The sequence below is a fragment of the Blennius ocellaris genome (genome assembly GCF_963422515.1).
Source record: "Blennius ocellaris genome assembly, contig: SCAFFOLD_178, whole genome shotgun sequence".
Taxonomy (NCBI): Eukaryota; Metazoa; Chordata; class Actinopteri; order Blenniiformes; family Blenniidae; genus Blennius; species Blennius ocellaris.
The window spans coordinates 35,001-54,438 of record NW_027661939.1 but is presented as its reverse complement, the minus strand read 5'-3'; the positions used below and the strand labels follow the sequence as shown (position 1 = coordinate 54,438).

At 40.5% G+C, this 19,438-nt stretch overlaps 2 protein-coding genes across 2 annotated transcripts in view; one reads left to right on the top strand and one right to left on the bottom strand.

Moving 5' to 3' along the window:
* Positions 1-215: 215 nt before the first annotated feature.
* LOC308148558 (nucleotidyltransferase MB21D2) lies at positions 216-18,813 on the bottom strand. The gene is made up of 2 exons (XM_080522032.1): positions 18,517-18,813; positions 216-1,720 (listed from the first exon to the last, which is right to left on the bottom strand). Exons 1-2 carry the CDS (start codon positions 18,770-18,772, stop codon positions 423-425), a joined length of 1,554 nt encoding a protein of 517 aa, XP_080378158.1. The 5' UTR covers positions 18,773-18,813; the 3' UTR covers positions 216-422.
* A 182-nt stretch (positions 18,814-18,995) lies between these two features.
* LOC308148559 (presenilin-associated rhomboid-like protein, mitochondrial) overlaps positions 18,996-19,438 on the top strand; it is a 6,643-nt gene continuing 6,200 nt past the window's right edge. The window contains exon 1 of the mRNA XM_080522033.1: positions 18,996-19,438. This exon is cut by the window's right edge and continues 137 nt beyond it. The gene's annotated coding sequence lies outside the window, so the exon portion shown is untranslated.

Below are 19,438 nucleotides of genomic sequence, written 5' to 3'. Positions count from 1 at the left end.
CTTTGAGCCTCCTGGCCGCCATCTTGGAGAGGTCTCCTGCTCGATCCCAGGCCAGAACATCCACTAGAACATGTGTAGCTCTCTTGTTCGTTACTATAGCAACACAAGTAGTACCTCATTTTAAAGCTGAGGAGAAGCTCTATCCTGTGGAAACCTCATGGAAAAATTATTGGGGGGGGGGGGGGGGGGGGGGGGGGTCTTCCAGGGGGGGCTAGCAAGCGAGCTACCAGTGTTCTAGTGGATCTTCTAGGATCGTCATGTTGAGCCCCAGAGGTAGACCTCTCCAAGATGGCGGCACTGGAGGCTTCTAGTGTTTTATATCTATGTGTTCAAGGCAACAGCAGGCGGCGACGGCGAGCCGATAAACACCCTGTGGCTGTGGAATGGAATGGGGCGGGGCGGGGCGGGAAGGGGGCGGGGCCTCAGAAGAACTTGTCGTCGATGCGGAAGTGCGGCCGCGTCACGTCGTCCGGGTTGATGAAGACGGAGATGGACTTGCCCGGGTTCTCCGTCACCAGCTGCTGCAGCTTCTTGGCCAGCCGGTCGTCGGGCTGGCTCTCGCCGCCGGCGTCCGACTGCGGCGACGGCGGGTTGGCGTTGGCGCCGCCGCCCCCGCCCCCGGCGCCGCCCCGCCACTGCACCTCCAGCGTCAGCCGGCTGGCGGCCTTGGCGTGCTCGATGGTGGTGCGCAGGTGCTCGGCGGGGTCGGAGCGCAGCGAGGACAGCTGGCGGGCGTGCAGCGCCGCCGCCTCGTCCGACAGCTGCTCCAGCATGTTGCACTGCGGGATGAAGTAGTTGGGACACGCCTTGCTCACCAGGCAGTGCTGCAGGTCGTCCACCAGGCCCAGCAGGAAGTGGGCGGCCAGCTCGTCGCGGCCCAGGTAGGCGGCGGGCAGGCGGTCGCACGCCCACAGCATGACGCTGCGCAGGTGGTAGGGCCCCACCGCCTTGGGCCGCGCCAGCAGCCGCGCCACCAGCGCCTTGCAGGCCTGGTACGCCTGCATGAGGCCCGGCGAGATGCACTTCTTCAGCTGCACCTCGCTGCGGGCGAACGACAGCCGCCACTCGTTCTCCCGGCGGCCGCGCCGCGAGCAGGCGGGCAGCAGGTAGAAGCCGCTGATCACCTCCTCCTCCGTGATCTTGCCGTCCCAGAAGTGGTTCTCCATCAGCCAGCCCTGCGCCACGGCGGGCCAGCCCTTGAAGGACACCACCGGCACCACGTCGTACAGCACGCGGCTGCCGCCCACGCCCAGCACCACCGACACCACCGTGCCGCCGCGCTCCACCCGCTCCACCCGCGGCACGCCGCGCTGCGGCTTGCGCTGCGCCTCCAGCAGCACCAGGGCCACGGCGCGGTGGAACCAGTCGGCCACCAGCGTGGGCGAGAAGAAGAAGTTGGCGGCGCCGGGCGCGCCGGCGGGGTGCTCCACCACGGTGCAGCAGTCGCGCCAGCGGGCGATGGTGGCCTCGTCGAACAGCCGCAGGCTGAGCCAGGAGTGGCCCAGCGCCGAGTGCCGCATGTCCAGCGTCACCGGCTGGTTGCGGTCGTGCAGCTTGAGCGCCGGCACCAGCAGGGTGAAGTCCATGTCGTAGTCGGCGCCGCGCGCCAGGACGCCCAGCTCGTCCAGGTCCATGTCCACCACGCCCTCGCGCACCCCGCCCGACAGCAGCAGGTACTCGTTGGCCACCGGGAGCTTCTGGTCCAGCTTCTGGACCATGCCTGGGGACGGGGGACGGGGGGGGGGGGGGGGGACGAGGAGGGACACTCGGTCAGGACACAGGACAGACATGTGGACAAACAGGTAAGAGACACCATGAGTTTGAAGACACCAGGGGACAGCAGAGAGTCTGATGGACTCCTTAAGGTGGAGACTGAGTCCTTGTTCCTGGTACAAGAGGTACCATACCTAACTGTACCCTACCATACCTTACTGGACCGTACCATACTGCACTGTACCTTACTGTACAGTACGGAACAGTAAGATACAGTAAGGTATGGTAGGGTATAGCATGGTACGGTGTAAACAACTCCATAGAGATGAAAACCAACCACAGAACGACACCAAACTACAGAGACACAAACAACACAACAATAAACACCAACAGACAAAAAACAACAAAACAGAAATAGAAGCAAAAAACCTCACAACGACACAAACAACTAAAAACAAACAAAACAACCTCACAACGACACAAACAACTAAAAACAGACACAAAACAACCTCACAACGACAAACAACTAAAAACAGAAACAAAACAACCTCAGAACGACGACAAACAACTAAAAACAGACAAAACAACCTCAGAACGATAACAAACAACTAAAAACAGACAAAACAACCTCAGAACGACACAAACAACAAAAAACAGACACAAAACAACCTCAGAACGACGACAAACAACTAAAAACAGAAACAAAACAACCTCAGAACGACGACAAACAACAAAAAACAGACACAAAACAACCTCAGAACGACGACAAACAACTAAAAACAGAAACAAAACAACCTCAGAACGACACAAACAACTAAAAACAGACAAAACAACCTCAGAACGACGACAAACAACTAAAAACAGACAAAACAACCTCAGAACGACACAAACAACTAAAACCAGACAAAACAACCTCAGAACGACGACAAACAACTAAAAACAAACAAAACAACCTCACAACGACACAAACAACTAAAAACAGACACAAAACAACCTCACAACGACACAAACAACTAAAAACAGACAAAACAACCTCAGAACGACGACAAACAACTAAAAACAGACAAAACAACCTCAGAACGACGACAAACAACTAAAAACAGAAACAAAACAACCTCAGAACGACACAAACAACTAAAAACAGACAAAACAACCTCACAACGACAAACAACTAAAAACAGAAACAAAACAACCTCACAATGACACAAACAACTAAAAACAGACACAAAACAACCTCACAATGACACAAACAACTAAAAACAGATAAAACAACCTCAGAACGATGACAAACAACTAAAAACAGACAAAACAACCTCAGAACGACACAAACAACTAAAAACAGACAAAACAACCTCAGAACGATGACAAACAACTAAAAACAGACAAAACAACCTCACAACGACACAAACAACTAAAAACAGAAACAAAACAACCTCACAACGACACAAACAACTAAAAACAGACACAAAACAACCTCAGAACGACGACAAACAACTAAAAACAGACACAAAACAACCTCAGAACGACGACAAACAACTAAAAACAGACACAAAACAACCTCACAACGACACAAACAACTAAAAACAGACACAAAACAACCTCAGAACGACACAAACAACTAAAAACAGACACAAAACAACCTCACAACGACACAAACAACTAAAAACAGACACAATACAACCTCAGAACGACACAAACAACTAAAAACAGACAAAACAACCTCAGAACGACGACAAACAACTAAAAACAGAAACAAAACAACCTCAGAATGACGACAAACAACTAAAAACAGACAAAACAACCTCAGAATGACGACAAACAACTAAAAACAGAAACAAAACAACCTCACAACAACACAAACAACTAAAAACAGAAACAAAACAACCTCAGAACGATGACAAACAACTAAAAACAGAAACAAAACAACCTCACAACGACACAAACAACTAAAAACAGAAACAAAACAACCTCACAACGACAAACAACTAAAAACAGAAACAAAACAACCTCAGAACGACGACAAACAACTAAAAACAGAAACAAAACAACCTCAGAACGACAACAAACAACTAAAAACAGAAACAAAACAACCTCACAACGACACAAACAACTAAAAACAGACACAAAACAACCTCACAATGACACAAACAACTACAAACAGACACAAAACAACCTCACAATGACAAACAACTAAAAACAGACAAAACAACCTCAGAACGATGACAAACAACTAAAAACAGACAAAACAACCTCAGAACGACACAAACAACTAAAAACAGACAAAACAACCTCAGAACGACGACAAACAACTAAAAACAGACAAAACAACCTCAGAACGACGACAAACAACTAAAAACAGAAACAAAACAACCTCACAACGACACAAACAACTAAAAACAGACACAAAACAACCTCAGAACGACAACAAACATCTAAAAACAGAAACAAAACAACCTCACAACGACACAAACAACTAAAAACAGACACAAAACAACCTCACAATGACACAAACAACTAAAAACAGACAAAACAACCTCAGAACGATGACAAACAACTAAAAACAGACAAAACAACCTCAGAACGACACAAACAACTAAAAACAGACAAAACAACCTCAGAACGATGACAAACAACTAAAAACAGACAAAACAACCTCACAACGACGACAAACAATTAAAACAGAAACAAAACAACCTCACAACGACACAAACAACTAAAAACAGACACAAAACAACCTCAGAACGACACAAACAACTAAAAACAGACAAAACAACCTCAGAACGACGACAAACAACTAAAAACAGAAACAAAACAACCTCAGAACGACGACAAACAACTAAAAACAGAAACAAAACAACCTCAGAATGACGACAAACAACTAAAAACAGACACAAAACAACCTCACAACGACACAAACAACTAAAAACAGACAAAACAACCTCAGAACGACGACAAACAACTAAAAACAGAAACAAAACAACCTCAGAATGACGACAAACAACTAAAAACAGACAAAACAACCTCACAACGACGACAAACAACTAAAAACAGAAACAAAACAACCTCAGAACGACACAAACAACTAAAAACAGACAAAACAACCTCAGAACGACACAAATAACTAAAAACAGAAACAAAACAACCTCAGAACGACGACAAACAACTAAAAACAGACAAAACAACCTCAGAACGACACAAACAACTAAAACCAGACAAAACAACCTCAGAACGACGACAAACAACTAAAAACAGACAAAACAACCTCAGAACGACACAAACAACTAAAACCAGACAAAACAACCTCAGAACGACGACAAACAACTAAAAACAGACAAAACAACCTCAGAACGACGACAAACAACAAAAAACAGACACAAAACAACCTCAGAACGACGACAAACAACTAAAAACAGAAACAAAACAACCTCAGAACGACACAAACAACTAAAAACAGACAAAACAACCTCAGAACGACGACAAACAACTAAAAACAGACAAAACAACCTCAGAACGACACAAACAACTAAAACCAGACAAAACAATCTCAGAACGACGACAAACAACTAAAAACAAACAAAACAACCTCACAACGACACAAACAACTAAAAACAGACACAAAACAACCTCAGAACGACACAAACAACTAAAAACAGAAACAAAACAACCTCAGAACGACACAAACAACTAAAAACAGACAAAACAACCTCAGAACGACACAAATAACTAAAAACAGAAACAAAACAACCTCAGAACGACGACAAACAACTAAAAACAGACAAAACAACCTCAGAACGACACAAACAACTAAAACCAGACAAAACAACCTCAGAACGACGACAAACAACTAAAAACAGACAAAACAACCTCAGAACGACGACAAACAACTAAAAACAGACAAAACAACCTCAGAACGACGACAAACAACTAAAAACAGACAAAACAACCTCAGAACGACACAAACAACTAAAACCAGACAAAACAATCTCAGAACGACGACAAACAACTAAAAACAAACAAAACAACCTCACAACGACACAAACAACTAAAAACAGACACAAAACAACCTCAGAACGACACAAACAACTAAAAACAGAAACAAAACAACCTCAGAACGACACAAACAACTAAAAACAGACAAAACAACCTCAGAACGACACAAATAACTAAAAACAGAAACAAAACAACCTCAGAACGACGACAAACAACTAAAAACAGACAAAACAACCTCAGAACGACACAAACAACTAAAACCAGACAAAACAACCTCAGAACGACGACAAACAACTAAAAACAGACAAAACAACCTCAGAACGACGACAAACAACTAAAAACAGACAAAACAACCTCAGAACGACGACAAACAACTAAAAACAGACAAAACAACCTCAGAACGACGACAAACAACAAAAAACAGACACAAAACAACCTCAGAACGACGACAAACAACTAAAAACAGAAACAAAACAACCTCAGAACGACACAAACAACTAAAAACAGACAAAACAACCTCAGAACGACACAAACAACTAAAACCAGACAAAACAATCTCAGAACGACGACAAACAACTAAAAACAAACAAAACAACCTCACAACGACACAAACAACTAAAAACAGACACAAAACAACCTCACAACGACACAAACAACAAAAAACAGAAACAAAACAACCTCAGAACGACGACAAACAACTAAAAACAGAAACAAAACAACCTCAGAATGACGACAAACAACTAAAAACAGACAAAACAACCTCAGAACGACGACAAACAACTAAAAACAGACAAAACAACCTCAGAACGACGACAAACAACTAAAAACAGAAACAAAACAACCTCAGAACGACACAAACAACTAAAAACAGAAACAAAACAACCTCAGAACGACGACAAACAACTAAAAACAGACAAAACAACCTCAGAACGACGACAAACAACTAAAAACAGACAAAACAACCTCAGAACGACACAAACAACTAAAACCAGACAAAACAACCTCAGAACGACGACAAACAACTAAAAACAGAAACAAAACAACCTCAGAACGACACAAACAACTAAAAACAGACAAAACAACCTCACAACGACAAACAACTAAAAACAGAAACAAAACAACCTCAGAACGACAACAAACAACTAAAAACAGAAACAAAACAACCTCATAACGACACAAACAATAAATACAGACACAAAACAACCTCACAATGACACAAACAACTAAAAACAGACAAAACAACCTCAGAACGATGACAAACAACTAAAAACAGACAAAACAACCTCAGAACGACACAAACAACTAAAAACAGACAAAACAACCTCAGAACGATGACAAACAACTAAAAACAGACAAAACAACCTCAGAACGATGACAAACAACTAAAAACAGACACAAAACAACCTCACAACGACACAAACAACTAAAAACAGACACAAAACAACCTCACAACGACACAAACAACTAAAAACAGACACAAAACAACCTCACAACGACACAAACAACTAAAAACAGACAAAACAACCTCAGAACGACGACAAACAACTAAAAACAGAAACAAAACAACCTCAGAATGACGACAAACAACTAAAAACAGACAAAACAACCTCAGAATGACGACAAACAACTAAAAACAGAAACAAAACAACCTCACAACAACACAAAAAACTAAAAACAGAAACAAAACAACCTCAGAACGACACAAACAACTAAAAACAGAAACAAAACAACCTCACAACGACAAACAACTAAAAACAGAAACAAAACAACCTCAGAACGACGACAAACAACTAAAAACAGAAACAAAACAACCTCACAATGACAAACAACTAAAAACAGACAAAACAACCTAATAACGATGACAAACAACTAAAAACAGACAAAACAACCTCAGAACGACACAAACAACTAAAAACAGACAAAACAACCTCAGAACGACGACAAACAACTAAAAACAGACAAAACAACCTCAGAACGACGACAAACAACTAAAAACAGAAACAAAACAACCTCACAACGACACAAACAACTAAAAACAGACACAAAACAACCTCAGAACGACAACAAACAACTAAAAACAGAAACAAAACAACCTCACAACAACACAAACAACTAAAAACAGACACAAAACAACCTCACAATGACACAAACAACTAAAAACAGACAAAACAACCTCAGAACGACGACAAACAACTAAAAACAGAAACAAAACAACCTCACAACGACACAAACAACTGAAAACAGACACAAAACAACCTCAGAACGACAACAAACAACTAAAAACAGAAACAAAACAACCTCACAACAACACAAACAACTAAAAACAGACACAAAACAACCTCACAATGACACAAACAACTAAAAACAGACACAAAACAACCTCACAATGACAAACAACTAAAAACAGACAAAACAACCTCAGAACGATGACAAACAACTAAAAACAGACAAAACAACCTCAGAACGACACAAACAACTAAAAACAGACAAAACAACCTCAGAACGACGACAAACAACTAAAAACAGACAAAACAACCTCAGAACGACGACAAACAACTAAAAACAGAAACAAAACAACCTCACAACGACACAAACAACTAAAAACAGACACAAAACAACCTCAGAATGACAACAAACAACTAAAAACAGAAACAAAACAACCTCACAACGACACAAACAACTAAAAACAGACACAAAACAACCTCACAATGACACAAACAACTAAAAACAGACAAAACAACCTCAGAACAATGACAAACAACTAAAAACAGACAAAACAACCTCAGAACGATGACAAACAACTAAAAACAGACAAAACAACCTCAGAACGACGACAAACAACTAAAAACAGACAAAACAACCTCAGAACGACGACAAACAACAAAAAACAGACACAAAACAACCTCAGAACGACGACAAACAACTAAAAACAGAAACAAAACAACCTCAGAACGACACAAACAACTAAAAACAGACAAAACAACCTCAGAACGACGACAAACAACTAAAAACAGACAAAACAACCTCAGAACGACACAAACAACTAAAACCAGACAAAACAATCTCAGAACGACGACAAACAACTAAAAACAAACAAAACAACCTCACAACGACACAAACAACTAAAAACAGACACAAAACAACCTCAGAACGACACAAACAACTAAAAACAGACAAAACAACCTCAGAACGACGACAAACAACTAAAAACAGAAACAAAACAACCTCAGAACGACGACAAACAACTAAAAACAGAAACAAAACAACCTCAGAATGACGACAAACAACTAAAAACAGACACAAAACAACCTCACAACGACACAAACAACTAAAAACAGACAAAACAACCTCAGAACGACGACAAACAACTAAAAACAGACAAAACAACCTCACAACGACGACAAACATCTAAAAACAGAAACAAAACAACCTCAGAACGACGACAAACATCTAAAAACAGAAACAAAACAACCTCAGAACGACACAAATAACTAAAAACAGAAACAAAACAACCTCAGAACGACGACAAACAACTAAAAACAGAAACAAAACAACCTCAGAACGACGACAAACAACTAAAAACAGACAAAACAACCTCAGAACGACACAAACAACTAAAACCAGACAAAACAACCTCAGAACGACGACAAACAACTAAAAACAGACAAAACAACCTCAGAACGACGACAAACAACTAAAAACAGACAAAACAACCTCAGAACGACGACAAACAACTAAAAACAGACAAAACAACCTCAGAACGACGACAAACAACTAAAAACAGACAAAACAACCTCAGAACGACGACAAACAACAAAAAACAGACACAAAACAACCTCAGAACGACGACAAACAACTAAAAACAGAAACAAAACAACCTCAGAACGACACAAACAACTAAAAACAGACAAAACAACCTCAGAACGACACAAACAACTAAAACCAGACAAAACAATCTCAGAACGACGACAAACAACTAAAAACAGACAAAACAACCTCACAACGACACAAACAACTAAAAACAGACACAAAACAACCTCACAACGACACAAACAACAAAAAACAGAAACAAAACAACCTCAGAACGACGACAAACAACTAAAAACAGAAACAAAACAACCTCAGAATGATGACAAACAACTAAAAACAGACAAAACAACCTCAGAACGACGACAAACAACTAAAAACAGACAAAACAACCTCAGAACGACGACAAACAACTAAAAACAGAAACAAAACAACCTCAGAACGACACAAACAACTAAAAACAGAAACAAAACAACCTCAGAACGACGACAAACAACTAAAAACAGACAAAACAACCTCAGAACGACGACAAACAACTAAAAACAGACAAAACAACCTCAGAACGACGACAAACAACTAAAAACAGACAAAACAACCTCAGAACGACACAAACAACTAAAACCAGACAAAACAACCTCAGAACGACGACAAACAACTAAAAACAGAAACAAAACAACCTCAGAACGACACAAACAACTAAAAACAGACAAAACAACCTCACAACGACAAACAACTAAAAACAGAAACAAAACAACCTCAGAACGACAACAAACAACTAAAAACAGAAACAAAACAACCTCATAACGACACAAACAATAAATACAGACACAAAACAACCTCACAATGACACAAACAACTAAAAACAGACAAAACAACCTCAGAACGATGACAAACAACTAAAAACAGACAAAACAACCTCAGAACGACACAAACAACTAAAAACAGACAAAACAACCTCAGAACGATGACAAACAACTAAAAACAGACAAAACAACCTCAGAACGATGACAAACAACTAAAAACAGAAACAAAACAACCTCACAACGACACAAACAACTAAAAACAGACACAAAACAACCTCAGAACGACGACAAACAACTAAAAACAGAAACAAAACAACCTCACAACAACACAAACAACTAAAAACAGACACAAAACAACCTCACAACGACACAAACAACTAAAAACAGACACAAAACAACCTCACAACGACACAAACAACTAAAAACAGACACAAAACAACCTCACAACGACACAAACAACTAAAAACAGACACAAAACAACCTCACAACGAAATAAACAACTAAAAACAGACACAAAACAACCTCACAACGACACAAACAACTAAAAACAGACACAAAACAACCTCACAACGACACAAACAACTAAAAACAGACAAAACAACCTCACAACGACGACAAACAACTAAAAACAGAAACAAAACAACCTCAGAATGACGACAAACAACTAAAAACAGACAAAAAAACCTCAGAATGACGACAAACAACTAAAAACAGAAACAAAACAACCTCACAACAACACAAAAAACTAAAAACAGAAACAAAACAACCTCAGAACGACACAAACAACTAAAAACAGAAACAAAACAACCTCACAACGACAAACAACTAAAAACAGAAACAAAACAACCTCAGAACGACGACAAACAACTAAAAACAGAAACAAAACAACCTCAGAACGACAACAAACAACTAAAAACAGAAACAAAACAACCTCACAACGACACAAACAACTAAAAACAGACACAAAACAACCTCACAATGACAAACAACTAAAAACAGACAAAACAACCTAAGAACGATGACAAACAACTAAAAACAGACAAAACAACCTCAGAACGACACAAACAACTAAAAACAGACAAAACAACCTCAGAACGACGACAAACAACTAAAAACAGACAAAACAACCTCAGAACGACGACAAACAACTAAAAACAGAAACAAAACAACCTCACAACGACACAAACAACTAAAAACAGACACAAAACAACCTCAGAACGACAACAAACAACTAAAAACAGAAACAAAACAACCTCACAACAACACAAACAACTAAAAACAGACACAAAACAACCTCACAATGACACAAACAACTAAAAACAGACACAAAACAACCTCACAATGACAAACAACTAAAAACAGACAAAACAACCTCAGAACGATGACAAACAACTAAAAACAGACAAAACAACCTCAGAACGACACAAACAACTAAAAACAGACAAAACAACCTCAGAACGACGACAAACAACTAAAAACAGACAAAACAACCTCAGAACGACGACAAACAACTAAAAACAGAAACAAAACAACCTCACAACGACACAAACAACTAAAAACAGACACAAAACAACCTCAGAACGACAACAAACAACTAAAAACAGAAACAAAACAACCTCACAACGACACAAACAACTAAAAACAGACACAAAACAACCTCACAATGACACAAACAACTAAAAACAGACAAAACAACCTCAGAACGATGACAAACAACTAAAAACAGACAAAACAACCTCAGAACGATGACAAACAACTAAAAACAGACAAAACAACCTCACAACGACTACAAACAACTAAAAACAGAAACAAAACAACCTCACAACAACACAAACAACTAAAAACAGACACAAAACAACCTCAGAACGACACAAACAACTAAAAACAGACAAAACAACCTCAAAACGACGACAAACAACTAAAAACAGAAACAAAACAACCTCAGAACGACGACAAACAACTAAAAACAGAAACAAAACAACCTCAGAATGACGACAAACAACTAAAAACAGACACAAAACAACCTCACAACGACACAAACAACTAAAAACAGACAAAACAACCTCAGAACGACGACAAACAACTAAAAACAGAAACAAAACAACCTCAGAATGACGACAAACAACTAAAAACAGACAAAACAACCTCACAACGACGACAAACAACTAAAAACAGAAACAAAACAACCTCAGAACGACACAAACAACTAAAAACAGACAAAACAACCTCAGAACGACGACAAACAACTAAAAACAGACAAAACAACCTCAGAACGACGACAAACAACTAAAAACAGACAAAACAACCTCAGAACGACACAAACAACTAAAACCAGACAAAACAACCTCAGAACGACGACAAACAACTAAAAACAGACAAAACAACCTCAGAACGACACAAACAACTAAAACCAGACAAAACAACCTCAGAACGACGACAAACAACTAAAAACAGACAAAACAACCTCAGAACGACGACAAACAACTAAAAACAGACAAAACAACCTCAGAACGACGACAAACAACTAAAAACAGAAACAAAACAACCTCAGAACGACACAAACAACTAAAAACAGACAAAACAACCTCACAACGACAAACAACTAAAAACAGAAACAAAACAACCTCAGAACGACAACAAACAACTAAAAACAGAAACAAAACAACCTCACAACGACACAAACAACTAAAAACAGACACAAAACAACCTCACAATGACACAAACAACTAAAAACAGACAAAACAACCTCAGAACGATGACAAACAACTAAAAACAGACAAAACAACCTCAGAACGACGACAAACAACTAAAAACAGACAAAACAACCTCAGAACGACGACAAACAACTAAAAACAGACAAAACAACCTCAGAACGACGACAAACAACTAAAAACAGACAAAACAACCTCAGAACGACGACAAACAACTAAAAACAGACAAAACAACCTCAGAACGACGACAAACAACAAAAAACAGACACAAAACAACCTCAGAACGACGACAAACAACTAAAAACAGAAACAAAACAACCTCAGAACGACACAAACAACTAAAAACAGACAAAACAACCTCAGAACGACACAAACAACTAAAACCAGACAAAACAATCTCAGAACGACGACAAACAACTAAAAACAAACAAAACAACCTCACAACGACACAAACAACTAAAAACAGACACAAAACAACCTCACAACGACACAAACAACAAAAAACAGAAACAAAACAACCTCAGAACGACGACAAACAACTAAAAACAGAAACAAAACAACCTCAGAATGATGACAAACAACTAAAAACAGACAAAACAACCTCAGAACGACGACAAACAACTAAAAACAGACAAAACAACCTCAGAACGACGACAAACAACTAAAAACAGAAACAAAACAACCTCAGAACGACACAAACAACTAAAAACAGAAACAAAACAACCTCAGAACGACGACAAACAACTAAAAACAGACAAAACAACCTCAGAACGACGACAAACAACTAAAAACAGACAAAACAACCTCAGAACGACGACAAACAACTAAAAACAGACAAAACAACCTCAGAACGACACAAACAACTAAAACCAGACAAAACAACCTCAGAACGACGACAAACAACTAAAAACAGAAACAAAACAACCTCAGAACGACACAAACAACTAAAAACAGACAAAACAACCTCACAACGACAAACAACTAAAAACAGAAACAAAACAACCTCAGAACGACAACAAACAACTAAAAACAGAAACAAAACAACCTCATAACGACACAAACAATAAATACAGACACAAAACAACCTCACAATGACACAAACAACTAAAAACAGACAAAACAACCTCAGAACGATGACAAACAACTAAAAACAGACAAAACAACCTCAGAACGACACAAACAACTAAAAACAGACAAAACAACCTCAGAACGATGACAAACAACTAAAAACAGACAAAACAACCTCAGAACGATGACAAACAACTAAAAACAGAAACAAAACAACCTCACAACGACACAAACAACTAAAAACAGACACAAAACAACCTCAGAACGACGACAAACAACTAAAAACAGAAACAAAACAACCTCACAACAACACAAACAACTAAAAACAGACACAAAACAACCTCACAACGACACAAACAACTAAAAACAGACACAAAACAACCTCACAACGACACAAACAACTAAAAACAGACACAAAACAACCTCACAACGACACAAACAACTAAAAACAGACACAAAACAACCTCACAACGAAATAAACAACTAAAAACAGACACAAAACAACCTCACAACGACACAAACAACTAAAAACAGACACAAAACAACCTCACAACGACACAAACAACTAAAAACAGACAAAACAACCTCACAACGACGACAAACAACTAAAAACAGAAACAAAACAACCTCAGAATGACGACAAACAACTAAAAACAGACAAAAAAACCTCAGAATGACGACAAACAACTAAAAACAGAAACAAAACAACCTCACAACAACACAAAAAACTAAAAACAGAAACAAAACAACCTCAGAACGACACAAACAACTAAAAACAGAAACAAAACAACCTCACAACGACAAACAACTAAAAACAGAAACAAAACAACCTCAGAACGACGACAAACAACTAAAAACAGAAACAAAACAACCTCAGAACGACAACAAACAACTAAAAACAGAAACAAAACAACCTCACAACGACACAAACAACTAAAAACAGACACAAAACAACCTCACAATGACAAACAACTAAAAACAGACAAAACAACCTAAGAACGATGACAAACAACTAAAAACAGACAAAACAACCTCAGAACGACACAAACAACTAAAAACAGACAAAACAACCTCAGAACGACGACAAACAACTAAAAACAGACAAAACAACCTCAGAACGACGACAAACAACTAAAAACAGAAACAAAACAACCTCACAACGACACAAACAACTAAAAACAGACACAAAACAACCTCAGAACGACAACAAACAACTAAAAACAGAAACAAAACAACCTCACAACAACACAAACAACTAAAAACAGACACAAAACAACCTCACAATGACACAAACAACTAAAAACAGACACAAAACAACCTCACAATGACAAACAACTAAAAACAGACAAAACAACCTCAGAACGATGACAAACAACTAAAAACAGACAAAACAACCTCAGAACGACACAAACAACTAAAAACAGACAAAACAACCTCAGAACGACGACAAACAACTAAAAACAGACAAAACAACCTCAGAACGACGACAAACAACTAAAAACAGAAACAAAACAACCTCACAACGACACAAACAACTAAAAACAGACACAAAACAACCTCAGAACGACAACAAACAACTAAAAACAGAAACAAAACAACCTCACAACGACACAAACAACTAAAAACAGACACAAAACAACCTCACAATGACACAAACAACTAAAAACAGACAAAACAACCTCAGAACGATGACAAACAACTAAAAACAGACAAAACAACCTCAGAACGATGACAAACAACTAAAAACAGACAAAACAACCTCACAACGACTACAAACAACTAAAAACAGAAACAAAACAACCTCACAACAACACAAACAACTAAAAACAGACACAAAACAACCTCAGAACGACACAAACAACTAAAAACAGACAAAACAACCTCAGAACGACGACAAACAACTAAAAACAGAAACAAAACAACCTCAGAACGACGACAAACAACTAAAAACAGAAACAAAACAACCTCAGAATGACGACAAACAACTAAAAACAGACACAAAACAACCTCACAACGACACAAACAACTAAAAACAGACAAAACAACCTCAGAACGACGACAAACAACTAAAAACAGAAACAAAACAACCTCAGAATGACGACAAACAACTAAAAACAGACAAAACAACCTCACAACGACGACAAACAACTAAAAACAGAAACAAAACAACCTCAGAACGACACAAACAACTAAAAACAGACAAAACAACCTCAGAACGACGACAAACAACTAAAAACAGACAAAACAACCTCAGAACGACACAAATAACTAAAAACAGAAACAAAACAACCTCAGAACGACGACAAACAACTAAAAACAGACAAAACAACCTCAGAACGACACAAACAACTAAAACCAGACAAAACAACCTCAGAACGACGACAAACAACTAAAAACAGACAAAACAACCTCAGAACGACACAAACAACTAAAACCAGACAAAACAACCTCAGAACGACGACAAACAACTAAAAACAGACAAAACAACCTCAGAACGACGACAAACAACTAAAAACAGACAAAACAACCTCAGAACGACGACAAACAACTAAAAACAGAAACAAAACAACCTCAGAACGACACAAACAACTAAAAACAGACAAAACAACCTCACAACGACAAACAACTAAAAACAGAAACAAAACAACCTCAGAACGACAACAAACAACTAAAAACAGAAACAAAACAACCTCACAACGACACAAACAACTAAAAACAGACACAAAACAACCTCACAATGACACAAACAACTAAAGCCAGACAAAACAACCTCAGAACGATGACAAACAACTAAAAACAGACAAAACAACCTCAGAACGACACAAACAACTAAAAACAGACAAAACAACCTCAGAACGATGACAAACAACTAAAAACAGACAAAACAACCTCAGAACGACGACAAACAACTAAAAACAGACACAAAACAACCTCAGAACGACGACAAACAACTAAAAACAGAAACAAAACAACCTCACAACGACACAAACAACTAAAAACAGACACAAAACAACCTCACAATGACACAAACAACTAAAAACAGACAAAACAACCTCAGAACGATGACAAACAACTAAAAACAGACAAAACAACCTCAGAACGACACAAACAACTAAAAACAGACAAAACAACCTCACAACGACACAAACAACTAAAAACAGACACAAAACAACCTCAGAACGACACAAACAACTAAAAACAGACACAAAACAACCTCACAACGACACAAATAACTAAAAACAGACAAAACAACCTCACAACGACACAAATAACTAAAAACAGACAAAACAACCTCACAACGACACAAACAACTAAAAACAGACACAAAACAACCTCACAACGACAAACAACGAAAAACAGAAACAAAACAACCTCAGAACGACACAAATAACTAAAAACAGACAAAACAACCTCACAACGACACAAACAACTAAAAACAGACACAAAACAACCTCACAACGACAAACAACGAAAAACAGAAACAAAACAACCTCAGAACGACAACAAACAACTAAAAACAGACACAAAACAACCTCACAACGACAAACAACTAAAATCAGACACAAAACAACCTCACAACGACAAACAACTAAAAACAGAAACAAAACAACCTCACAACGACACAAACAACTAAAAACAGACACAAAACAACCTCAGAACGACACAAATAACTAAAAACAGACAAAACAACCTCACAACGACACAAACAACTAAAAACAGACACAAAACAACCTCACAACGACAAACAACGAAAAACAGAAACAAAACAACCTCAGAACGACACAAATAACTAAAAACAGACAAAACAACCTCACAACGACACAAACAACTAAAAACAGACACAAAACAACCTCAGAACGACACAAATAACTAAAAACAGACAAAACAACCTCACAACGACAAACAACGAAAAACAGAAACAAAACAACCTCAGAACGACAACAAACAACTAAAAACAGACACAAAACAACCTCACAACGACAAACAACTAAAATCAGACACAAAACAACCTCACAACGACAAACAACTAAAAACAGAAACAAAACAACCTCACAACGACACAAACAACTAAAAACAGACACAAAACAACCTCAGAACGACGACAAACAACTAAAAACAGAAACAAAACAACCTCACAACGACACAAACAACTAAAAACAGACAAAACAACCTCAGAACGACACAAACAACTAAAAACAGACAAAACAACCTCCCCTCATCTTCCTCTCATCCTCATCTCATCCTCATCTTCCTCTCATCCTCATCCTCCCCTCATCCTCCTCCTCCCCTCATCCTCAACCTCCTCTCATCATCCTCTCATCCTCATCCTCCTCTCATCCTCAACCTCCTCTCATCATCCTCTCATCCTCATCCTCCCCTCGCAGCTCGGTCCCGGATCCCCCCCCCCCCCCCCCCCAGCTCACCCAGCATGGAGAAGATGAAGTCCTTGGCCGTGTGGATCTCCAGGGCCCGCTGGTCGTCGTACTCCCGCTGGTCGTGTTTGCTGAACTCCTGGATGAGGCGGTTCAGGTCCTCCATGCGGGCCGCCGACCTGAAGTCGAGCTCGGGCCCGACGCCGCCGCCGCCGCCGCCGTGCGGCAGCCTGCCCGCGGCCATGGTGGGGCTGTTCCCGAGGCTGCCCGCCGAACCAGCCCGGCCGGAGAGAGCAGGAGCCGCCATCTTTCCTCCGCGGTCACAGCAGGTTCAGCTCCACCGAGACTGCAGCAGCTGGTCTGTCCGGAGAGGAGCCGAGAGGAGACGAGGGGAGCCGAGGGGAGCCGAGAGGAGCCGAGGGGAGACGAGGGGAGCCGAGAGGAACCGAGGGGAGCCGAGGGGAGCCGAGAGGAGCCGAGAGGAGCCGAGGGGAGCCGAGTGGATCCGACGGGAGCCGAGAGGAGCCGATGGGGAGCCGAGGGGGAGCCGAGTGGAACCAAGAAGGGCCGACAGGAGCCGAGAGGAGCCGAGGGGAGCCGAGAGGAGCCGAGGGGAGCCGAGAGGAACCAAGAAGGGCCGACAGCAGACGAGAGGAGCCGAGGGGAGCCGAGAGGAGCCGAGAGGAGGCGAGGGGAGCCGAGGGGAGCCGAGAGGAACCAAGAAGGGCCGACGGGAGCCGAGAGGAGCCGAGAGGAGCCGAGTGGAGCCGAGGTTAGCCGAGGGGAGCCGAGTGGAGCCGACGGGAGACGAGAGGAACCGAGGGGAGCCGAGGGGAGCCGAGGGGAGACGAGTGGAGCCGAGAGGAGCCGAGGGGAGCCGAGAGGAGCCGAGGGGAGACGAGAGGAACCAAGAAGAACCGACAGGAGCCGAGTGACACCGAGTGCAGCAGCGGTATTTCTCCTCCCGTCCTCC

Coding starts and splice junctions, on each gene's coding strand:
- LOC308148558 (XM_080522032.1), bottom strand. CDS start 18,772: ATGGCGGCTCCTGCTCTCTCCGGCCGGGCTGGTTCGGCGGGCAGCCTC. Junction 1,721..18,516: donor CTTCATCTTCTCCATGCTGG/GTGAGCTGGGGG, acceptor CCCCGTCCCCAG/GCATGGTCCAGAAGCTGGAC.